The following is a 23,660-nucleotide window of genomic DNA, read 5'->3' as shown; positions in this document are numbered from 1 at the left end:
AGTCACTCTTTACTTCCGTGTCCTACAGGTATTTTATACAGCACTCGCTTTATTCATTCGAGGCTGAGTCACTCTTTACTTCCGTGTCCTACAGCCCTCATAAATTTTCACCTCGGACAATACAGGTATCACCGCATCGGGCACTAAGCTTGTGCTCGCAACACCCAAGCTACGGATCGTCGGATCTATCATCTCCATCGAAGGCTGGCACGTCGATCACGGGCTCGTCAACAAAATCGCGAATTGGCCATATTGCGAATCGATCCCAGAAGTTCACGGATTCCTCGGGACAGCAGGCGTTGCCCGGCGTTGGATCAAAGGCTTCTCTCTCATTGCTAAGCCACTCACAAGCTTGCTTCATGACACAGAACGTGACTTTCACTTCAGCAACGAACAGCGAGCGGCGATGGACGAGCTCAAGCAGCTTATCTCCCAAGCACCTGTTCTCAAGAAGGTCGACTATGAGCTCGCTAGCACGATACACCCGGGTCCCCGATCGTCACTTCATGGCCTGGTCGTCTTGGCAGTCGACTCTTCTATTCATGGGGCAGGCTGGATCTTGTTCCAGTACAATGAAAGCGACAAGCATCCTGTTCTGTATGGCTCGTACACATTCAATGACACCGAATCGCGCTATTCGCAGCCGAAGCTCGAGCTGTATGGTGTCTTCCGAGCTATGAAGCAACTCAGACATCGAATTTGGGGCATATTCTTCCACCTTGAAGTTGATGCTAAATATCTGCGACAGATGTTGAATGAGCCTGACCTTCCCAATGCTCCGATGACGCGCTGGGTTGCATATTGCAAGCTCTTCACCTTCGAGCATCCCAGCGGATAAGCATGCGGCGGCAGATGGGCTTTCTCGTCGCAGACCATCTCCGAACGACTCCGACGAGTCAGACGGCAAACAGCAGTTGGACCGCTTGGTCGGACACTCTCTGGGCACGACAGCCCGTCTCTGGCTAATGCTTCTCTATGACGATAATCCAGACTATTGGGGTGCAGGGGTCAACGTTTGTGTGGCTTCTGCAGAGAGTCATGTGGTCTCCTGCATGGAAGGGATAGCGCATATGGGCTCCTTCCACTCCCTCAAAGGGGAACGGCTGTTGGAGATGGGCGACATGGGCAATACTGGTATCGATTCAAACCTCTCTGGCCTCGTTCCTCGATGGTGGAGCATTCATGAGGCGCGATATCAGTCGGGTCGCTATCCTGCAGAGAATCCTTCCCCATTTCATTCATCGTTCCTTCGGAACATTGATGATTTTTCATATATTGGGACCGAGTTTGTGGCGCGTAAGTCTTGCCGTGAGTTTGCTGACATCGTCAGTTTAGGAACCGAGCACCACCTGGCCCTCTTCCATCAGCATCGCCCAGTATTTGACCATCTCCAAGCCTTCAACGGCTCCTCGCACGTACATCGCATTGAGGACAACGATGATGAGGGGCTGTTCTCAGACATCCTTTCATATCTCCATTGCGGTTCACTGCCGCAGCAGGCGCAGCGCAGTCCGGATGCTACACGATCCTTTCTTCGACGTGCGAAAGGGTTTGCCTCTTGCGATGGTCGACTCTGGAAGACCCACCGCGTCGAACTCCCTTGCTTGGTTATCATCGACAAGGCTAGGCGTATGGATCTTATCAAGGCGGCGCACAATGACTGTGGTCATCGTGGGCGCGATCCAACATATAAGAAGCTCACTGAGCAGTACTACTGGCCTAATATGTACAGGCAGATTGCCTTCTTCGTGCGATCGTGCAATAGTTGCCAATACCGCGCACGCAAACGGGACAAGACACCCTTGTCAATCACGATCTCCCCGAGCATCCTGCGCCGTTTTGTGTTGGACACAGTACACATGCCAAAAGGCTATGGAGGGCAGAAGTATCTTCTGCATGCATCGGACGACGTCTCGCGGTGGCCGGAGGCACGTGCGGTGGCGAAGAACACTGCAAGAAACTGGGCGAAATTTCTCTGGGAGGACGTCCTGTGCCAGTTTGGTTGCATACCCATCTGTGTGTGCGACGGCGGCCCAGAGTTTAAAGGCGCAGCTAGGGAGATCCTGGAGAAACATGGTGTATCGGTGATCATGAGCTCGCCGTATCATCCGGAAGGCAACGGTATTGCAGAGCGAGACGGTCAAACACTTACACGAGCGATTCTCCGATCTTGTGGAGATGCTGCGTCAAAGTGGCCCTTATATGTTCATGCGGGTTTGATGTCGATGCGTATCACAGCGTCTCGCGCGACTGGGTATACACCCTACTTCCTTCTTTATGGAAAACATTGTCTCTTTCCGTTTGATATGGCTGATCGCACCTGGTTTTCTTTAGCCTGGCATACTGTCACTAGCACAGAAGACCTCATTACCCTGCGCCTCCAGCAGATCACACGGAAGGAAGCACATATCGGGCAAGCTCTTGACCATCTACGTGAAAGCCGCCAACGCACGATCGACGACTACATGCGAAAGCACGATGCTGCGATATCCTCTGGCATATACGATCCTGGCACTTGGGTCCTCGTTCACGAGACCTGGCTGGATGCGCAGCATGGCAACAAGGGCGCGTTGTGATGGTCTGGCCCGTATGTTATTCACGAACGCTATGCATCCGGATCTTATTGTTTGCGGAAGTTGGATGGCACCATATTGAAGGAGGCGGTGGCCGCGAGTCGACTGAAGCTTTTCTATTACAGGGCATCTCACCAGACCTTCTCGTCCTTCTCTCAACCATGTAATTTTGACACTCGACGTCTTCTCGACGCAAGTCTCCTCAACTCATTCGATACCGAGACACTTGGCGACCTCCAATTCTCCCCACTGCATCTGCGCGTCGATGACTGCGACCTCTACTTCTATACGAACATCCTCGAGCTCGCAGTTCTCGTTGTCAACTATTATATCCCTTGGTCGTCGAGCGGTCTTGGGGACAAGACTTGAAGTCTACCCCTCTTGTAGGAGAGATTCGTGACGGTGCAGTACAATCATCAGTTTTCATTATGGACCTGTTTCATTCGGACTACAAGCTCACTACTTTACATTCGACTCTACCAGCGTCATCCGTAGGGCCGGACTGGCGTGCGGGTGAGGACGCAAAAAGGCGAAAGTGAGGCTCACGGTGACGATCGCGCGCTTGAGGGCGGCAGGCTGCGAATCGAAAATACGATCTCCTGTGACGACCGAGCTAGCCGACTCAATGCGCTTCGACTTGTACGCTGGAATGGTTTGGGGAAGACGTCTGTATGCCCAAGGACGACAGCTCCCCATCTTTTTCGTTAGTTTAACCATATTTGGCATGTAGCACTCCAATTCCGTCGATAGCCACGTCATGCGACCGGGTACTTCTGTCGTGTCTCATCGCATGTCGCGTAAGGTTCCTTAGGATCAGCATGTATAAAGGGCGCACTCCCGCCTGTTAATGGAGCAGTTTTCCCCCCCCTTGAAGTCTCATTGTGTCTAAGAAAGGCTGTCTTTCGATTCAAAGGTCTGGCGACAATCGTCTCGTGTATACTGAGAACTGGGTATACTCGCGTATTCGTGGACTGAGGCTATACTGTGGACACTCTGCTAAACGGCAAATCTCCTTATTCATTCCCTAGGCGACTCTCCTCAGTCGACGACCCTATCAGAGCCTCATTACAAGAGTCTAAGCCTCGGTGCTTTACTCTACTTCAACACGACATCGTTTGACATGGTGGAAGCTGAACGTTAGTGTGCACAAATTCGCAGGCTTCAACGTTACTGTACACCCGATGGCTTGGTATAAGATCATGTCATGAGGTCACTCCAGCGGCCCGAAGGAAGCCTTCGTAATTCTCCAACAAGCTACCGAATCCACCATGCTTTGTCCTCATGTTCGATGTGCGGGCTTCTACAAGTTTTCATGCTTTCTGATTGTCGGCCACTTATTGACAGCGTGCATTTGGCAGTTTCATATCAGAGAGTGGCGGTGACACCCCTCTTTCCCTTGATTCCATTGTACTACTCACCCTGGCAACACGCCAACATGCAATGGAAATCGGCGCCGCCTGATATCCAGGAACATGCTGTCGGACCGCAACACGCCTGCCACAATGACGAGAATTGCCCTTATCGAGAAGTGAGAAAAACAGCAGACTGCTTGAGCTGAAACTGATCATGCGGATGAAGGAGCTGGATAGCGTTCAAGAGATAGCAGCCGCAGAGAACGAGCGAGCCAACCGGTTGAGCGAGGAAGTCCAGAATGAAAAAGAACGCAGCTCGTCACTGGAGCGAGAGGTGCAAAGACTGGAACAGATTGCAGGGGAACAGAGAAGTGAAGCAACCAGGCTAGAAGAATTAGCCGTCGAGGCCCAGAAGGAGAGAAACATTGCCAATGAGAAGGTCCGTGAATGCACTACTGAGCGGTAAACGCTTGTCTGAGATAGATGCCACCCTGAGCAGGTGCAACGGCTTCGTTGTAAGGTGGAGATGTCCAAGCAGGAGGTCCGTAACAATGGCAGTCACATCGAGAGCGAGCCTCAAGGCTCAACGTAGTTCACCAACAGGTCGATCGTGCATGCCGCCTTCTCGAAAGCACCAGAATGGAGGTTAGTAGACATCTTACTGAGACACAAGTCTTGCTAAACGGCGATGACCATCACGGACAGCTAGATCAAACTCGCCGGCAATTTGATGCCGCTATGCAAGAGCGCGCATCGATGAAAGAGCTGTTGGAGACACGTCGAATGGAGGCCGACGCTGGATTTGCATACTCCAATACTGCCGATGCGTGCTCAGAGCAGGACATCGTCCGGCTTGTCAAGTCCCTGAACTCGGAGGTATTCCAGGTGGTGAAGGGGCTCGTTGATTCTTTCGCTGCTGGCAGCCCTGAAAGTTCATCGCAGCTCGCTGAGGAACGCGCAGTACGGCGTGTTGGATCGTCAATGGTGGAAATTCTCCGCGGGTCCCCTCGTGATGACACAATCATACTCGAAATTGCCCTGCAGCAGACGATCGTCCTCATCCTTCAGGGAATCATATCAGCATGGGACCCACTCACTCTCGACAAAAAGCCATTCGATGAGATTTTCAATCGAATGATCCGTCTCGGTATGTCCGCGGGACCAAAGCATAGGCCAGAACTCATTTTAAGCCATAGAGAACCAGAGTGTCGCAGGACGGTGGCGAGCGCTCACGCGCAAATACCTGCAGCCCACTTCCTCCGAGGAAAACCACTGGGCTGCAAACTATATCCAACGACTCACCAAATACGTGACTTCGATACTCATCGTCGCCGGAGGCGACGGCCACGTCCCAGGACACGTCGAAGAGAGCCTCGGCGTACTCGTGCGCATGGCCATCCAGCTCCGCAGCATGATCGGAGAGCGCACTGTGGGGAGCAACTATAGCATCATTCTCGTTAAATCCAATGTGACATTCGCGCCAGCGGTGATGGAAGACGGGTTTGCAGACAAGATCAAACCGGCGCAAGCGGGTGAACCTGTACTTTGTCCGTACGAGCTGGGCTTGAAGCGGATGGAGAAGGACGCTGACACGAAGGGCGTTCATGAGGTAATCCTAGTGAAGCCGAAGGTCATTCTGGCCAGCTTTATTAGCGAGCTGCAGTTGAATAGCGGTGAGGGCTCACAATGAGTTTTTCAGTCCGCACGTAGTTTGCCTCCCTTGCAATTATGTCAGTACATATACGACAAAGAAATTCGCCATGATATGACTCTCCTTTCTAACTAAAAACCACCTTCCTCCAGTTCTGCAGGCTTGCTCTCGGAGAACAAGTTTGGCTGCTTCCATAGGACCGAGCACACACATGTATATTATGTCTACTTCTTGTGCACCTGGAACGTTTCGTTGTCACTTACCGATGATGGCTGAAGGACACTGTGGGCATCAATGTTCAAAACTGCATATTCACCCAGACGGGCTGCATTTTGTGGATATCATAATTTGATCAGAGGCGATAGGTATGACCGGCCAGACTCTCCCCCCATTTATGACCTCACGGAGGTCAGCATGACGAGCGTAGACAGCGGAGAGAAATTCCTGCGCTCGAGATAGGTACGACGCGTGAAAAAGCTGGATAAGTGGCCATCCGCTTGCAGTTGGGGGCGATAGGGATCGTCCGACGGAAAAGACTCGACGAAGTGCTGAATGTCACTATTGACAAATGGAAGGCACGCGTCAAAGACAGTCGTGCTATGCGGGGATAAAAATAGATCGCGACATACCTGGCTAGAGTCGATCGTGTAATACCTGGTGGAGCTGTTGTGATGGCCATCACAAACTCCTATAGCGCGGCCGTTATATTCGTCTAGCCAGTGGATGTGTCCAAGCGTCTTTCCTACGTCAGCTGCAACCTTCGAGATGACGAATAGCTCACCATGCCCGCAGCAGGTTAGAACATGGTGCCGATGTAAAAAGGTGAAAAGTGCGCGCGATCCATAGCAGATGCGGGAGAAGAGAGTGAGGAGTGAAATGCGTTCATCCACGGACAGGCGAGGATTTCTCTTGAAGGAGACAAAGGAAAGGGGAGGGTGTCACCGTGGGCTTACGGTATGTGACGAGGCACGGCGTGCGGCGAATAGCAAATCGCAATTCCAGCTGAGACGGAACAATTGAATCTCATCACGGTTTCATTTGCGTGCTCAAGATGGTGACCTTGAAGACGAAAAGCCGTTCACGGACTGTTGGGGTGGGCTCCCTAGCCGCAAAAGCTCTGGCTCGTGTAGGAGCGAGGACTCCTCAATGAAATAGGCTATTGGAGAAGTCATAACAGCAGGTCATAGAGGAATGTGACGATGCAGGATGTTGGTGGACGCCAGTGAGAGCCGATGTTACGACTCAGTGCTCAGTACTCAGTACTCAACCTTGGTACGCAGAAGGGATCCGGTGAGCGGTTGCTTACTAAGCTATGGGCAAAGGACGGAGATCTCCGCTAGCGACTCCATGTGGGGGCCTGTCAACGCTTGCTCGCTCACATCGACTAGGCTCACACCGACTAGGGAGTCCTAGGCTCGCTCGGTACATGGAAGATAGCCGTTATTATAATATAGGCTGTTACTAACAATATAATGCCACAGGTAGCTCATCCGTGGAAACCTCAGAGTACGGCATCTCAACGCGCAAAGCACGGCTTAAGCAGATCAAAGTTCCCCCAGACCTCGAGACCTCACGACTTGAGCGAACACACTCGCCGTTTTTTGCCGAGGTTTTGAAAAGTCAGCCTTACCCTCAACAATGACGAGTCTGATGTTTCATGAGACATTGCGCCCACTCATCAGATCGGTCCCATGTCAAAGCCGCAAGTCTCGGTTAGATAGAGAATACATGTGGAACGTTAACCGCCAATGGCGGCCCAGGCACCGGCCAGCCACGATGTCAACATGCTTCACCGCTCCGCCTATGCACAAAGTGGACTCTTTGGTGCTGACGGCGCGGCATCTTATAGCTATTCACTCCTCGAACGAACAGATAAGAGTTACTTCACTTACCTAGAAGATGAACGTGAAGGTGACCATAAATTTGCTGAAGACTTGTTCATCTCCCGTACTTGTTTCACACACGGTGTGCTTGCTATACAGGACACAGCAGTTCATGCACAGAGATGATTGTAAAGCAATTCAAGACGTCGCGGGGACCCATGCAAGTTTATCGGTGTCGTCCTCGTAAATGAGGGTAGCCGGACTTCTATATCAACACTAAACAACGCTTGGCATTTCGCAAGACGCACGAAAGCATACCTTTTCTCCTGAACCTAAGACATACCCGTCAGGATGAGGTGCCCACAAAGCATGTAAGAGGAAACTCACGCCCTCCATCCATGATAGTTGTGCCTTCAACTCTTTTAAGCCGACAAGGAAGATTATCTCCGGCTTCTGCTCATAATATTCGCCTCGTGGACCTCGCTTCTTCTCTTTCGGTAAATGAGAAATATCTGCGCGAATGGTGCATACTTTGTCAAACATATCTGGGAGAGTCTCATTTACTCATATCAGCTGAAACCTGCGCTCAAGGACTGACCCGGTTCTTCATCCATCCAATGCGGATTATTGGCAGCCCCCTTGTAACGAATGACATCACATGAGAACTCGGTGTTTGAAGAGGACCAGGTCGTGACGAAGGTTTCCTTAAATTCGACTTCTTGCGAAACGAGCGCTCCCTGGTCCACGTCGCTTGTCCTTTGATACTGAATACATGAACGGAGAAAGAGAAAGGCGTATTCGCGGTATAATCGTCACAAACCCACCGGGAACGACTGCATCCCCAGAAAGGTTTATGAAAGCCTTATCCAGCCGCTCCTCAGGATAGCTCAAAGATCTGTCGTACACATGATGCCGCGACACGCCATAGGTGAACTTAGCCACACGTGCGGGCAAAACGCTATCGAGATAATGAGAGAGAGCACCCTCCGCGACGGCTTTGGCGCTGTGGGACACATGAGAAAAGGATTGTGGCGATGATTGTTATACCTACGTCTGACACTCTGGAGAGAACAGCGATAGGCCGGAGCGGTGTGCATAGCTTTGAAGTTCGGCACGCAAGTATGGGCTGGCCGCGAACCCTCCCACTAATAGCACCATCTAAAAGACCTCGGTATGAAAAGCTCCGCAAGAATGACCAGATGGTAACTCACGTTGATTCGTCCGCTGGCTCCTGACGATTGCTTCCTTATTGCATCCTTGATAGCGCTAATGGAAGGCCGGAAGAAAGCAGCCATGTCCGACCTTGGAGCACGTTGAGGGGTCGCTAGCACATCTCAGGTCTAAAAGTCTTACCCAGACAACGGTAACACTCCTCTCTTGATACCACATTGCTCATCGGTATCTCGAGGATGACCAAACCTAATATAGGAAGCCTTCGTCGAGTCCCTGAACGTGGGCTTGGTCGAGTTCTCGAAATACTCGAGCATCGTGTGGATGTCTTCGCCGTTGCCAAAAGGGGAGTTCCCAAGCTTGTCTGAGGCACGTCTTGATGAGGAGAATGCCGGGACGCGCAGAAATGTGATGATTCACCTCTGAGGAATTGTTCAGCTCTGGCGTTGACAAACGTCGAGCCCTGCATGACGCCTACAATCCATGAGTCGCATCTGGCAGCTGACTATTATGATCCGCGACTTACAATCCGGAGCAATGCTCTCAACGGCCTTAGCTGGTACCTTGCTCGTGATCCTGTATGTATTGATCCTGTATGTACTCATATCAACGGTCCCTCCTCCAGCGTCGACGATCATCAATTGGTTGCCGGTCTGTGAAAGCACTCAGAGCTACGGAAGGTCCTACAATAACTGCTAAACTGACCTGGACGACATTTCCGGGAAGACCATTAGTTATGCAATAGTGCAGGCTAGCTTCTCCCTCTGTCACGAAATGGATCCGCGATTTCGCAGCGCCCGAGTCTGGAATGAGGCCTGCAAGTACAGCCGCTCGCCGCATCTTTGCTTGTTGTCTGCCACCCCATCCATTAGGATGCGTCAGAACGAACTCGACATCTGACTCCGACTTCAGCAGTTGAGGTCCCATTGGGTGGTTCTCGGATATGTACTTTTTGGCGCATTTGTATATGTATCGCATGAAATCCGCCAGGATCTGTATAACGGTCTTATTCGGCGGAAGCGTTGGCAGATGTTCATCGTCCGACGCCAAGTCGCGAGGACGAAGATGTAATTTGAACCTGTGTCCTGTCAGCTTTCCTAGGCCACTCGGTGAGAAAGGGACCTATTCACCATTCGGCCAACACCCAGCCTTCATCCTTGGCCTGGAGTCGATTGGCGTCTAATCTGGCCTCCGCCCCTACCGCACGAACTGTTCCTTCTTCGTCGTAATACACGATCGTGGGGATCTTTGTATCTCTATATTTGTTCTCTCCTTCTTGTCCAGGATAGCTAACACAATATCAGCAACGATTGTCCAATAAAACCATCGGTAGCGTACTGCATAACGCTGCGAATTTGAGGGATCTGTTCCGGGTCGAGAATGCAATACGAGACGCCGCTGTAGGTCGTTCCAACGTCTATTCCCAGCACGAGCTTTCCTTTTCGTCCATTGTATGGCTTGTCGAGAGTCATAATGCTAACAGTGGGCCTGCGAGTCCGGGGCACGGAGCACGCGCGCAGTAACAACTATGCACTGTTGTAACATGGCGCTTACAGTCTCAACAACAATTTTAAGAACCAATTCAGTTACTATGAATGGGCTTATCAGCTCGAAGCGCGGTTCCTGTGGGCACCTGTTTTACACGAGGCGAGGAGTCTCTCTCAGGCACATAGCGAGGCGGCTAGCGCTAGCTAGAACTTTGGAATGTAATCCGTTGCGTGTTCCGCAAAACCACCACAGGAGACACGGACCTATTTGTAAAGACAATTTTGGCAATAGATGCATCGAAAATTTGGTTTGTAATGATTCTGATTATAGAGGAAAATTCAGTATACCAAGCCGAGTTTGCAACCTACATTATGGGGTTAAAAGGTACTGTACCGGATGGTAGTACAAAGCATGTTATCGGTTTAGACACTCTGCAAGCGCCATCGGGATGGAACAGAAATCGAGGATGAACCATCGCCGGTCTATCACACAGCGTGGGTGTATAGAGAACATGCATGACTCACGAGATATGTACTCTTTGTTTTGCCAACCATAATCATGTAAAACGCTGAAGGGAAGATTCTCGATGTTTGAACAATCTGTTGATCCGCATTATTCGGCCAATTGACATAGGGAGAAAGTACTTATACAGGATGAGCCATAGACACATCGATACCAACAATAAGCTTGCGAGTAGTGCCACGGCACGAGTTCTGAAGAGACATCGTGTCGTAGGGTGGGGCACAAAGCTAGCGAGTGCTCTCGTACAGGGCATACCATGTATCTCATCGTTTTCATATCCGCAATGTGCCAGCACACTTTATCATACATTTTTTGCACGCCTGGTAAACGCTGCAGGGGCCTCTGACCATGACGACGGAAGTCAGCATGTCGCACCCTTTTGCTCAAATGGCAGATGAACAGGAGGGGTAGCTGAAGCGTATGTATCATAATCTCAGTATCGCCGTATGAGAAGCGCCAGGAGTTTAGCAGAAGGGAGACTTATTCTCGTTTAAATTCAAGCCCATGTGCCTGCCACACGTTCTATAGGAAACATGCGATAGGTGCAAGGACTATGTACGACAGTGCAATGTGACGTTCGCAAATCACTCATGACTCACCAGTGAGCATAGCACAGAAGAATACTCGGAGGGCAAGCCAACCTATAAGATGCTGCACAATTTGGTCCTGCAAGTCAATGCGAGCATGGAGGCCGACGATGCCATCGATGCACGCGGGTTTTGCTTCACATGCAGGAGGCTGGCCACAATTACGACATTCATCAGAATCTTGGCATTTGGAATGGACTTTCTAGAGACACCCTGTGCCGTTTTGTGGAGACTTTGCAGCACCCAGACGACCAACCAGCAGTGCTCGCCGACACCGCAGACATGAAGTGATTTGCGCATGTGGCAAATGCTTAGCAAATGTCGACAGGTTTTTTGCCTTTGTGATCTCAATTTGCTATGGTTCCTTTCCACATTCCATATTAAGTATTTGCATATAATATGTTAGAGGCAGAAATTTAAAATCATTTATTTTAAGAAATGACACCATTTTCAAACTCACCAAATACATTTAGAATTTGAGCACTGTTGAATGTAATCGTACATTTTTGAACTCCAAACCATCACATGTATAAAATATCCAGTAGCAGATGAAGGTGTAATTATGGTGAATGACTTTCATTCTAGTAATCTTGGTTAGAATGACTTCAGTGGGGAAGTAGGATGTAGGCATAATTACACCTTCGTCTGCTACTGGATATTTTATACATGTGATGGTTTGGAGTTCAAAAATGTACAATTACATTCAACAGTGCTCAAATTCTAAATGTATTTGGTGAGTTTGAAAATGGTGTCATTTCTTAAAATAAATGATTTTAAGTTTCTGCCTCTAACATATTATATGCAAATACTTAATATGGAATGTGGGAAGGAACCACAGCAAATTGAGATCACAAAGGCAAAAAACCTGTCAACATTTGCTAAGCATTTGCCATGTGCGCAAATCGCTTCATGTCTGCGGTGCGACAGCAGGCTCACAAGCTGATCACGTGACCATCAAAGACCTTAGCAAGCAGGTAGAATGCTTCGAGACAGAGTTGGAGACAGCGAAGCAGCATGCAGAGATTGAAAAGCAGAGACGGGTCGAAGACGAGAGTAGATACATACCCGACACGCGACGGTGAGACGTAGCCTTGCAGAAGGCCAAAGACGGAGTTTGAACACTGGAGAGCAGGGTCGAAGTTCAGCACGAGAAGCCAGCGTGTTGCGCGGAACGGTGAAAACACGTCTGTCTCCAGCTGGTACAAAAGGCTGAAACAATGCCAAATATCCATAGCTTGTGCATGCCCGAGAACGAGTGGAAGTGTCTCCTGCGGGTCGTAGTTCATTGAGAATCCTGCTGGAAACACGTCACTTCTACAGGAAGCCCAACGATACTCCCAAAATCCAGAGAGACAGCGCGCGAGCCAGCATTATCAGCCATGCACAACCTGACTGCGTGAAAATTCCAGAGTGCTCGAGAATAGCGTGTCTTTCAGCGGTGTTGCAATGAATGTCCTCTTGAACATTGGGTCGATCAAGCCTGCGCCATCCACCCAGTGCTTCTCAGTCTCCTAAACGCCAATTCGAGCCCATAAGTCCTTACCGCACGCGTCCTGGTGCATAGGGAGGATGAACCTTCGTATGCGTCTTTATGGAGGCTATTCGCTGCTGATATGTGAGACCAGTAAAGTGTCGTGCTGGGATAACCAAGTTTAACTGAGATTTGTGAGAGCTAAAATGTAGCAAGGAAGTGGAGGACGTTGACCATAAGTAAGAAAGTCCGGTATCACTGAGTGGTCAGCCGTGGAATGTGCACTTGCGCCCGTCGCTCCAGTCGATCATTTCGACGGTGCTGCTGACTGCTCCGGCAGATGGCACAAGCCGAGGGCAAGCAGATGCAGGTCTTGACAGCATTGCAGAGAGATGCAAAGGATCATCAACAGAGGAATCATCAGTAGCGATTATACCGTGACTCTCCGATCTGCTGCAGATATTTGCAAGGTGTAAAAAAAGAATACCCCTAAGAGCGAAGAGAACCGTCCGTATAGCAGTTTAAGTGCTCGCTGCTGTCAAGATGAGATCTGCAAGGAAGGGGAGAAAAGCAGGCATGGGATGTGTTGTTCACACAATATTGTTGGTGAAGGCCAAGCTCGTACTTGAGATGGATGTGAAGGAGCCGCTGAAAACAACAGTCGATGGACACAAGGAACCGTTCTTGTGGAGAGCCCCACGGCTGGGTCTTTGAGGTATATTCGTTGATGTGAGAGGTGCAGCGGCGGGCGAGGGCGAGAGCGTAGTGCATGTACAGTGAGGAACTGTCGCGTCCTGGAAAACTGTGGGGCAGCGCTGAGTCCGAAATCCATGACTCCGCAACAAACGCCACCCAACGCCCACTGGCACTGTGCGGTGGCACTCACACTCAGGTCCTGGACCTTGCACATACATGCCGTTTTTCAGCTACTAAGGTGCTTCTAGCAATCATTGCATGGCCCACCATTTCCACCTGTAATACTGATTCCGGTCATAAGGGATTGGGTTGGGACATGCTCGAGTTCAGCTTGATCCACTAGCTTTTCCTTCGACTCCGCGCTCTTGTCGCTGAGTTGAAAAAACTCGCTTTGACAAGTAACCTTTCCGTGGCCTGGTCACTTTCCAGTGGGTGCGAGATCTTGAAGAACAGCCCCCAGCCTCCTGCGTGGACGAGATGGCATCATAAAAGGCTCACGGTCAACCGTGAACGATGGACATCAACCTGTACACGCCATATGAGCCACATATTAAGGACGCGCGGCGTGGGTACGACGGAAAAAGTACGGAACGAAACACGAGTAGTATACTATCCGCGTTCGTCACATGCATAATGGCACAGACGCCGTATAGTTGCGCTCATCTCTCCAGCGCTGACAGGTTGCCCCGCGTCAACTTCAATAGTTGGTCCAGGCATTCACCACCACCGGTGAGATGGCAGGCATCCTTGCCATAATATGCGACATCGCACGGCTATTCGCTCGAGCGGTGGCATACATCTTCGTTGGTGTCGCGAACCTCCTGCTCTCAATCGCAACACTCTTGCAAGGATCGACGGACGTCCACGATTCAAATTTGCAGCCCAAGGATGAGCTGGAAGGGGGACGAGACGATGTAGAGCGGCTGAGGTCCAACGTCAAGCGACTTCAAAGGCAGTTGGCGGACGCAGAGAAGCAGATCAAAGAGGAAAAACGCCGAGAATTGGGAGAGATGGATCAGATCAACAATGAGTGGAAGATCAAATTCAGCCAGCTTGAGCAGCAGGTCTCTGTCCGTGACCAGAAGATCGTGTCGATGGGCATAGAGGTATGTAGCTTCGCTTTAACTACTTCAAACTTACCCTTGAACTCTGGATCGGCAGCTTCAGAATTCTCAGCGCCAGAATGCAGCATATGTAGAGGAACGTGAACGCATTCAAGCTCTGTCGGAGGCTCGGCGCATCGAACTCTTAGCTGCCCAGAGCTACTTCAACACTGCAGATACCACATCGGAGAGCGATGTCGTTCGAATTGTACAAACTCTGAACGCTGAGATTTTCAAGACTACGAAAGCTATTGCAGACCTGTTCAAGACCACGCATAAGGAGAAGCCGGATGACGCCACATTAGATCAAGCTCGCAAAAGGGTCGGCCAACACACTGCACGCCTCCTCATGTCTTCTGTGGATCATGAGCAAGACACCGTTTTCTTGGAGACCGCAGTACAAGCAGCTATAGTTGAATTCTCCGCAAGCCTTACCTCTGCATGGGATTTGGAATTCCTACATGTGGACACGATGGCTCTCGCTCACCGTCAAATGCGCATTACAGGTGTGTCTTCTTGATGTACTCTTATATGCGTAGAGTTGATGATGGATACCACTAGAGACCCCCAGCGTAGCCGGGCGATGGCGCGCACTCGCCCACAAGTATGAACCGCAATCATCGCGCACTGGCCATACTTGGGAAGAGATGTTCTTCCATAGTCTGCTTGCTTCCATCGCAGCAGTCTTGACTCTTGCGAAAGGGTCTCAAGATGCTATAGCATCCGTTCAGGACAATTTGCGTGTCCTTGTGCGAACCATCTTGGCACTGCGCAAGATGATCGGCGAGGAGATCGTTGGCACCGACTACGTCGTTACGATTGGTGTCGCAGATGAACGGTTCGTTCCGGACAACATGGAAGATGCGCTCGACCCGGATGTTAAGGGAGATGCAGACAAGGCCGGCTCTCCCGTGTTCTGCCCCTCCGACCTCGGGCTTCTACGAGTCGAGAAGCCAACGGCGGACGTAGAAGAGAATCAGTTGAGCATGAAGACTCTCATTAGGCATAAAGTCGTTCTTAAACGCACAATACAAGAGTTACTGGCCGAAGCGAATTTGTCCGAAGACGAGATCGCGGAGGTGGTGGCACAGTCAGTCGCTGTCGCCGAAGGATATTTGTAAAGTGATGTCAGAATGATCGTGATCTTGAGTCAATTTTCTTGTTTGATCACTTTGGTACAACACTGACGCTCTTCATTATCGCGGGGCTGTACGTTGTTTGGAATGGTGCAGGAAAGCGACAGGACGCATCGCAATGTTACTACTCCACCAGATCGCATCTGGCCGCCGTGTAGGATCGACCGCTGACCAAATATTCTGCCTCCATTTGTCGCACAAGCTTCCTCGACGACGACGACGTTTGCCGCTTTCTCCTCCCTTGCATGTCGAGCATCGATTGCACAGATTATTCTGGTCACGCAGACACCTTTGTGGCCGGCGGCGATGATAACGCCTATACCGTCTGGTTTCGCTAAAATGTAACAGTGAACCTTCATCAACCTCCTTCTGAGACCTGGTTAAGATCTCACTAAATCTGCGCCCTAATGAAGTACGTACATCAGGCACTCTGAAGTGCAGACTCATTCTGTGAAAAGTGTTATTCAGTGCACGCGAAGACGAACACGTTCGCATGTCACTGGCACACGGGACATGGGTTGGTTTTTGACCACGTAATGTGCCATCAAAATCCGCTTTGGTGCGATGAAGTCCCCTTCTATGGTAATTATGACAATGAATTTCCTCCAAAAACGAATGGGTCCGTGTGACCAAAAACGAGAAAGCGCGAAGTTCCGAATTCTAGACTCATGGGCCTTGAATAGGCTTCGCCGGCGTTGCCACTGTAGCAAATGATGAGAGAAGCTCCGCATACACCTGTAGAACCATGTGTTATCCGCATGCTTGCCTGTTTGAAGTGGCGAGGTAGCCATGCGGGAGGCAGGTTGATATCAATGAAACCAGGAGCAGCCCTCATGCTTCGCGTAGAGTATCCCCTCCATCTGCAGTCTCGTCCGTTGTGATTGCTTCACTAGTAAACGGGTACTATCTGACATGGCTTGGCTAAACACCTTGCTGGGTACCGACATCACTCTCGCTGACACCCATGTGGCGCAGCCTCCAAGGTCAAGCCTCAGGAACGGACAAGGCGGCGCTGAAACTAGTTTTGAACAAGTGAGTTATAGAAAATGTCATGTCGAGCGGTGGTTGATCCCTGTGCATCGAAGGAATTGGCTCGATTGAGAGACGAGTTAACGAGGGAGAAACGGCGCGCGGAGCAGGCGGCGCAAGAAGCAGCCATACGAGAGCAGAACGAACGGAGGCGCACGGAGAAGGAGTATCGTCAAGCGATAGAGCACAGAGATCGCTGGAAGGATGAAGCGTTCAGGCTGCATGACGTTGCAACTGATACCGAGAAAAAGAGAGATGTCGCCGTGAGGCAGGTCCGTAAACGTCTTACACGTACAGTTCTGCACCCAAGCTCATGAAGATCTCTTGCAGCTCAACGAGGTATACTTGCAGTATGATATCGCCAGGAAAGATGTCTGTGAGAGTAGTGCTTCTACTACGGCGGAGAAAACTGACATTATCCTGTTTTTCTAGTTGGATCACGTTAGCGTCAAATACAATGCCGCCATGAAAGAGGTCGGTACTCATTCACGCTATCACATGGGTATTTTAAGATTATAGCAATGGTTCGCGCTTATATTGTCAGATCGAGCAACTGCGCCGTCAGCTCGATGCTGCAAATCAAGAGCGGGAGTCGTTGATTAAGCTTTCTGAGACACGTCGACTGGAGACGGAGGCTGCACTGACATATTTCGACACCTCCGGCGCTGCATCCGAACACGACGTAGTTTGCTGCATCCGCAATTTGAACGCGGAGATGTTTCAGGCTGTGAAGGGAATATCCGATTCCTTCTTAGCCGGGCCACCTGTAGGCTCACTGTCGCGTGCTGAGGGACGCGTGAAGGGGATCGTAGGAAAACCGATATTGCAGCTTCTACGCAGGTTCCATCGCCATCGAGATGACATATTCATCGTCGAGATCGCCAGTCAAGCAATCATTTCCTTTATTGTTCAAGTGATTGCGTCGAGTTGGGATCTCACAAAGCCAGAAGATGCTCTATTCGGCCTTGTTTATGACAACATGCTCCTTAAAGGTGCGACGTCATGATCCAATGCGTATAATTTATTTCTCACGAGTTTTCATAGAATGTCAAAGTGTCGCTGGGCGATGGAGAGCGCTCTCCAGAAAACATCTGCGGCTCCTCAACGAGGAAGACAGTAAAGAAGATTCCTTAACAAGGTTTCTCCATGAGCATCTATCCAGTGTCCTTCTCATCGCGGGAGGTAGCGGTGAGGTATCCCAGAAGACCACCGAAAGTCTACGCGTCATCGTACGGTCCGCACTCAACCTCCGACATAGTATAAACGAAAGAATCACGGAGAGCGAGTACGTTGTGACAGTGGGCCACTTCGACGGCGAGTTCTCTCCAGAAGAGATGGAAGACGCGTTCGCTGTTAAAGGCAAGGCGACGAAGGAAAATGAGCGTGTCGCATGCGCCCATGAACTTGGCCTCACACGACTGGAGGCGGAAGGTGGTACGGCGGGCGTTCTCAAGGAGGTCGTCCTTGTGAAGCCGACGGTAGTTCTGATTAGTCTCCTGAATGAGCTAGCCTTGAGTGAATAACTGCGAAGAGAGTAGTGTATACCATGTTCAGCGCGATCAAGTCCATATGATTTCTCAAGTTATTCGTATTTTTTCTATCCGACGCAGAGTTGAAGTCATTCCGGTGTATTTCTACAATTTGTCGAGCCTATACCGTTTTCTCACAGGCAAAAGCGATTCCAGGACTGTTGTAGGTGTTCTTATATTGTGTTCGCCCGCCGGTAAGGGACTGTTGTTCGGCGCAAGAGTTCTCTTGAGAATCCAGACATATGTAAGTGACCGGCATTAATCGGCCGTAGAACATCTTTTGTAACCATTCCCTGTTCATATTTGGGCTCGTCCAGTATTTAATCGCTCATGCAATGCATGACAGCATAGCATTCAAAAGTGGTTCCTCACATGGCTCGGCACGACCAGTAACACAGCCTGACGCATGCATAACAGCTGTATCTCATCACAATGCAGAAAATACGACGATAATCATAACAATGGCATGTTGAAGGGCTCAACAGACAAAGTAAACATTCAAGAAATCAACCGTCTGCAACAAACACTCATCACCGCTGCTCACTTCGCATCGTCCTCAAAGATGACCTTGGCGGGGCTCCTTTAATCGCCATGTCAGAGACGGTAGACACCATACTGTGGCAATCGCGTACCTCTTTTCTCCCCCCTGTGATACCAAGCGATGATCGGTAAGCGGTCATTCGACTTGTATTCAATCAAAACACGTACATCTTCCTTCCAGGCCAACTGCGCCTTGAGCTCGGTCAGGCCGAACAAGAGGACGAGACGAAAGTTTTGCACTTCATACGGACCGAACCTGCCGGTCTCCTTCACCTTCGGCACGCTGGATGCGTCGGCACGAATGGTACATAAGGTTTGGAACATTTCTGCGCTTTGTCAATACGGGCTATTCCGTCGAACAGCGTAAGGATAGGCTTACTGGGCTCGTCGTCAATCCAACACGGGTCCTCCCTGGCGCCCTTGTAGCGGATCACCTCACACGATATGTCTTCGCTTGACTGGTCCCAGGTTCGAGAGAAAGTCTCCCCAAATTCTTCATCCTTTGAGACCAGTGCACCCTATTCGTATGAGTGCATGAGAAGTATAACGACTGTGGGTGTCGCTAACAAATACCTTTGGCAAGATGATGCAGAACCCTCCGGGGACGAGGGGGATCCCCGCGGCATTAACTCCCACCTTCGCCCTTCGCATCATGTGATCAGGCAAAAATGGGATCCACGGCACAGCGCAGGATGAGCCGTAGTGGAACTTCGCCACGCGCGCGGCTACCACGTCGTCAAGGTGAAAGTAAAGAGCACCTTCTGCGACTGCTTTGGCGCTGATGTTCACACGTCAAAAAGGTAGGCGAGTTTTTATCTGCAGCGTACGTACGGCTGGCTTTCGGGACAGATTAAAGTTAGCCCTTCTCGTTGAGAGTACGTCTGCAACTTTGCGCGGAGATATGGGCTGGCGGCAAAGCCCCCGACGAGTAGCACCATCTGGGAGCATAAATGGTAGTATCAGCATTGACATATCACCCGATACGGTTAAACAAGCACGGACGTGGACGGTTCCACCAGCGCCTGCGACTTGCTTCTTGATAGCATCCTCGATAGCTTTGATGGATGGATCGAAGAAGGAGGCCATCTCCGATCTGGAGTCCTCAGTTATGAACCGATTATAAAACAACTCAGGATAACGAGCGTACTGGATCAAAGTCAGTCTACCGCGTTTGATGCCGTACTTCTCGTCTGCTTCGCGATGACCAGTGAATTCAATCTGTGAAGACTTTGTGGTCTCCCGGAACGTCGGTTTGGTGTAGCTCTCGAACTTATCCATCATAACGTCAAGATACTCCTCATCACCGAACCGAGACTTCTTAGACTTGTCCCGACACGCAACGTTCAGCTTCTCTGCGAAGCCAGTGATCAGGACAACAGCAGGGTCAAAAAGCAATGTTCACGCACTTCGCAAAAAATCCTCGGCTCTGGAGTTTACATAGGTAGAGCCTTGCATGAGACCTGCAAACATCGAACGACATTAGATCATTCACGGTAGTAGTGATGACGACAACGTACAATCGGCAACGGTGGCCTCGATCGCGGATATCGGAGCAGTAGACACGATTTCATACGTGCTAATGTCTACTGTACCGCCACCAGCGTCCACAATGACCAGGCGTTTCCCAGCCTGAGATGAATGAACACATGTAGGGTTGAATCGGACTCAAACTGATGCGAACCTTGATAATGTCTGCTGCAAGTTCCTTTGCAATGCAGTAATGAAGGCTCGCCTCCCCTTCCGTGACGAAATGAAGACGCTCTTCGCCTTCCTGATTGTTCGGGATCAGACCCGCCAGGACTGCAGCCTCTCGCATGCAGGACTGTTGGCTACCTCCCCAGCCATTTGGGTGGGCCAGCACGAACTCAATGTTGGAAGATGATTCCACAAGCTGCGGGCCTTCTAGATGCGCCTGCGAAATGTGGTCCTTCGCACAAGTGAAGAGGTACTCGAGGAAGTCTGCGATGACCTGTACGACGGTCTTGTTTTTTTGGCAGCTTTGGCAGCTGTTCGTTTTGACCTGCCAAGTCTGACGGACGTAGGTGCAACTTGAACCTAGAGGTACTTAGCATGAACCAACACACATAACCGTGCAAGATGAAATGCTGCTCACCACTTCGCAAGTTTCCAGTTTTCATCTTCAGCGTCCAGCTTCGAATTCTCCGCCTCTGCACCCACAGCACGAACTTGTCCATCCTTACTGTAGTAGATGATCGTCGGGATCTTGGTATCTCCCACTTGCTTATCGCCCTCTTGGCCAGGGTAGCTGAGGGATCGGTAAGCGCACGGAATGCAATCTCGCGAGGACGAACGGACATACCGTGTGACGCTCAAGATCTTTGGTACTTCACGGTTATAAAGGATAGCGTATGAGACACCACTGTAGGTGGTACCGAAGTCAATCCCAATCACAAGCTTGCGGCTGGCACCGCTGTACGGCTTAGTGAGAGGCATTGCTCGTACGAAGTGGGGTGTCGAAGAGCGAAGGGCAAGCACAATGGGGTTTTGCACTGCACCAGCAGGCCCCGGCTTATAACGGGCTAGCAAGGCGAAAATTTGCGCAACCGCGTGCAACAGCTAAACCATCAAAAACAGCAACGCTTGGGTATTCCACGAGGTGGCCATGTCTTCTCCGACGGTCGACGGCGTCTGCGTCCACTTCGGAGGCGAATATACTCAAAGAAGCCATCATATCGTAACCAGAACCCGATCGGCGCCTTGATGGTACCACGGCGAGTCAATGCGACCTATTCAGGCTGTGGCCCTGTCAAGAGGTCTCGCGGAGAAATTTTCACGAACCCTCACTATCGCTGCGGGTGACCTCACCAGTCGCCGCCCGTTTCCCTCCCATATTACCTTCACTTAAGCTTCATAAGCTTCATCCCTCACACTCACGAGACCGCATCCTCTGATCTCATCCATGCCGCGGTGCAAGAAACACAGCTTCCTGTGCCAGCTGCTCAAATGGCGGAGACATAGAGGAGAGAACAAAGTCGATCCAATTGACCAACAAGAGAGTCAGAGATTTCCGCACCGCCTGGTGAAGGAGACATCCGAGTTCCAGCATGGAGAAGATGCCAGTGCGTGCCCCGAAAGATGCGCAGGATTATCAGAAAAACAAGTCGAAGTCGAGAGCCTGCACACAACCGTTGAGAAGAAACAGTCAGACTTCGACGCAGCGCTCAGAGAAGATGAACTGAAGCAGGCAATTGCGAACGGAGAGACGTGGAAAGCCAGAGCAGAGCAGTATGAGAAGGAGCTCTCTGCTGCTCAGCAGAGGATCGAAGCAGCGACAAGAGAGGTACGCTTCTCGGATCGTGGTCCATGCAAAGAGAACATTGACCATGGCGAACGTAGCTCGAAGAAACCCGCGTCAAGAATGGCAAATGGACGAAAGAGCGTGAAGAGATGCATACGCTGCTAGAGCAGCGTCGCATCGAACTTGAGGTAGCGCATACCTACCTCGATTCCGTGGATACAGTCACAGAGAAGGATCTCGTATGCTCCCTCGGCAATCTCAACGCAGAGATATTCCAGACAGTCATGAGTATCACGGAGTCATTCGCTACTGTCGAGAAGAATGGCCTAAACGAGCAGATCGCGGAGGCGGCCCTTGGCATTGTCGGCCAGAAAGTCTTCAACGCATTGTTGTCCTTTCCGGACCATCAGCTGGACCCACTTCTCCTCGAGGTCGCCCTGCAAGTCACGATAGTCCGTGTCATGGGATGGATTATAGACGCATGGGATATTGAGCACTGGGGTTCGAGCGTGATAGCACGCACCTACGAGCGGATGGTATCATCAGGTGAGAGATACGACAGTCTATCAAGAAATAATTCTGAGATCTAGCTTCAGAGAATCACAGAGTCGCAGCACGATGGCGCATGTTGGCGCACAAGTACCAAGAGCCACAGCCGGCAACTGGACGGCAATGGGAAGACGACTTAACGGAGAAGTTACAATTCTGCATTTCGGCAGTTTTCCTCGTCGCGCGAGGAGAATATGATCCAGAGAAGGAAGAGGACAACGTACGCATCATTGTGCGCGCTGCGCTCCGCGTTCGGAAGATGATCCGCGAGGATATCAGCAGCAGTGATTACCAGATCACTGTTCCAGTCGTAGGAGAATCGTTCGACCCAGAGAGCATGACAGATCATTATGCGACGAAGGGATCCATCCCGCCAGTAGGAGCGCGCTTGCTCTGCCCGTACGAGCTGGGTCTGCGACGGGTCGACAGGCGAGAGGAGGACGGAACAATGGTCGTGCGCCCCGTGACACTCGTCAGGTCAAAGGTGCTTTTGGAGAGTGCGATAAATGAGCTGGTAGGGAGTCCAGTCATCGGCGGATATGATGTTGATTGAGGTAGCTGCAAGAGATGTTCTTCGCAAATTGGAGCGACCCGGTAGATAGCTAAATCTCTTGATTTTCATTTTCGCATAAGGCCCATTCAGTCCGTAGTCAATTCGTGAGATATTCTTGTATGCGTCTTATACAAAGCTTGAGCCACCAACAGTACGCCAGTGAGAAATTTCGAGCCTTGTGAACGTTGAGTCAAGCTTGAATGTCGATGGCTGAGCGCTCGAAAGAGCAGCTACAAAGCGCGCAGATTTCATTTCAGACTCCGATAGTCCCTCCGCGCGCTGCCCATCGCGCTAGCGGCTAGGTATGTAATTATCTCTACCTTTTCCACTATTTGTCGAACCTGAAGAAACGCGAAACTTTGTAGAGGTATGGCGTTGGCCGTCCGTAAAGACATCAGCCTTCTTCAAGACAGAACGAGTGGTGCTCTGCGGGTTCCATTACTTCCATATCAGAACAATTGACTGCATAGTCCGGTGAAACGGTGCAACTCGCACTGAGTTACTTCGCATTCATATGCTATAGTGTAACCATGTGCACCGGAGTCGGTAGGCCGTCGTAGTCATATATTCATGATTGGCGCCTGTTGGCTCGACGTGGTCGGCACACACACGGGTCAATCGGGGAACCA

At 50.7% G+C, this 23,660-nt stretch overlaps 7 protein-coding genes across 7 annotated transcripts; 5 read left to right on the top strand and 2 right to left on the bottom strand.

Moving 5' to 3' along the window:
• Window positions 1-115: 115 nt before the first annotated feature.
• Window positions 116-298, top strand: LAESUDRAFT_636756 (uncharacterized protein; the record flags this gene model as incomplete). The annotated part of the gene is made up of 1 exon (XM_040903462.1): window positions 116-298. A coding segment is annotated over one exon (183 nt), but the record flags the coding sequence as incomplete, so codon positions are not given.
• Window positions 299-3,893: 3,595 nt separating this feature from the next.
• Window positions 3,894-5,884, top strand: LAESUDRAFT_727125 (uncharacterized protein). The gene is made up of 6 exons (XM_040909167.1): window positions 3,894-4,101; window positions 4,152-4,364; window positions 4,425-4,466; window positions 4,529-4,570; window positions 4,631-5,072; window positions 5,122-5,884. The coding sequence occupies exons 1-6, from the start codon at window positions 4,009-4,011 to the stop codon at window positions 5,613-5,615; spliced, it is 1,326 nt and encodes a 441-aa protein (XP_040763218.1). The 5' UTR covers window positions 3,894-4,008; the 3' UTR covers window positions 5,616-5,884.
• Window positions 5,885-7,597: 1,713 nt separating this feature from the next.
• LAESUDRAFT_760344 (uncharacterized protein) lies at window positions 7,598-10,041 on the bottom strand (the record flags this gene model as incomplete). The annotated part of the gene is made up of 13 exons (XM_040912722.1): window positions 7,598-7,664; window positions 7,718-7,731; window positions 7,787-7,944; window positions 7,998-8,155; window positions 8,220-8,402; window positions 8,451-8,557; window positions 8,611-8,701; window positions 8,753-8,933; window positions 8,990-9,043; window positions 9,096-9,222; window positions 9,275-9,647; window positions 9,700-9,858; window positions 9,908-10,041. 13 exons carry the CDS (start codon window positions 10,039-10,041, stop codon window positions 7,598-7,600), a joined length of 1,806 nt encoding a protein of 601 aa, XP_040763217.1.
• A 4,026-nt stretch (window positions 10,042-14,067) lies between these two features.
• Window positions 14,068-15,557, top strand: LAESUDRAFT_714984 (uncharacterized protein; the record flags this gene model as incomplete). The annotated part of the gene is made up of 3 exons (XM_040907103.1): window positions 14,068-14,439; window positions 14,495-14,942; window positions 14,998-15,557. The coding sequence occupies 3 exons, from the start codon at window positions 14,068-14,070 to the stop codon at window positions 15,555-15,557; spliced, it is 1,380 nt and encodes a 459-aa protein (XP_040763216.1).
• Window positions 15,558-16,484: 927 nt separating this feature from the next.
• Window positions 16,485-18,124, top strand: LAESUDRAFT_760342 (uncharacterized protein; the record flags this gene model as incomplete). Its single annotated transcript, XM_040912721.1, has 6 exons — window positions 16,485-16,604; window positions 16,658-16,873; window positions 16,932-16,973; window positions 17,034-17,075; window positions 17,146-17,593; window positions 17,646-18,124. The coding sequence occupies 6 exons, from the start codon at window positions 16,485-16,487 to the stop codon at window positions 18,122-18,124; spliced, it is 1,347 nt and encodes a 448-aa protein (XP_040763215.1).
• Window positions 18,125-18,663: 539 nt separating this feature from the next.
• Window positions 18,664-21,160, bottom strand: LAESUDRAFT_813573 (uncharacterized protein). Its single transcript, XM_040914501.1, has 14 exons — window positions 20,991-21,160; window positions 20,784-20,936; window positions 20,691-20,725; window positions 20,352-20,629; window positions 20,188-20,299; window positions 20,077-20,130; window positions 19,818-20,022; window positions 19,673-19,763; window positions 19,502-19,608; window positions 19,244-19,448; window positions 19,050-19,188; window positions 18,839-18,996; window positions 18,763-18,776; window positions 18,664-18,710 (listed from the first exon to the last, which is right to left on the bottom strand). Exons 1-14 carry the CDS (start codon window positions 21,122-21,124, stop codon window positions 18,671-18,673), a joined length of 1,725 nt encoding a protein of 574 aa, XP_040763214.1. The 5' UTR covers window positions 21,125-21,160; the 3' UTR covers window positions 18,664-18,670.
• A 284-nt stretch (window positions 21,161-21,444) lies between these two features.
• Window positions 21,445-23,215, top strand: LAESUDRAFT_813572 (uncharacterized protein). The gene is made up of 4 exons (XM_040914500.1): window positions 21,445-21,797; window positions 21,857-21,971; window positions 22,028-22,475; window positions 22,526-23,215. The coding sequence occupies exons 1-4, from the start codon at window positions 21,736-21,738 to the stop codon at window positions 23,029-23,031; spliced, it is 1,131 nt and encodes a 376-aa protein (XP_040763213.1). The 5' UTR covers window positions 21,445-21,735; the 3' UTR covers window positions 23,032-23,215.
• The last annotated feature ends 445 nt before the right edge of the window (window positions 23,216-23,660 follow it).

This window comes from Laetiporus sulphureus (assembly GCF_001632365.1).
Source record: "Laetiporus sulphureus 93-53 unplaced genomic scaffold LAESUscaffold_26, whole genome shotgun sequence".
NCBI classification, from domain to species: Eukaryota; Fungi; Basidiomycota; class Agaricomycetes; order Polyporales; family Laetiporaceae; genus Laetiporus; species Laetiporus sulphureus.
This window is presented reverse-complemented; position numbering and strand designations above follow the sequence as displayed.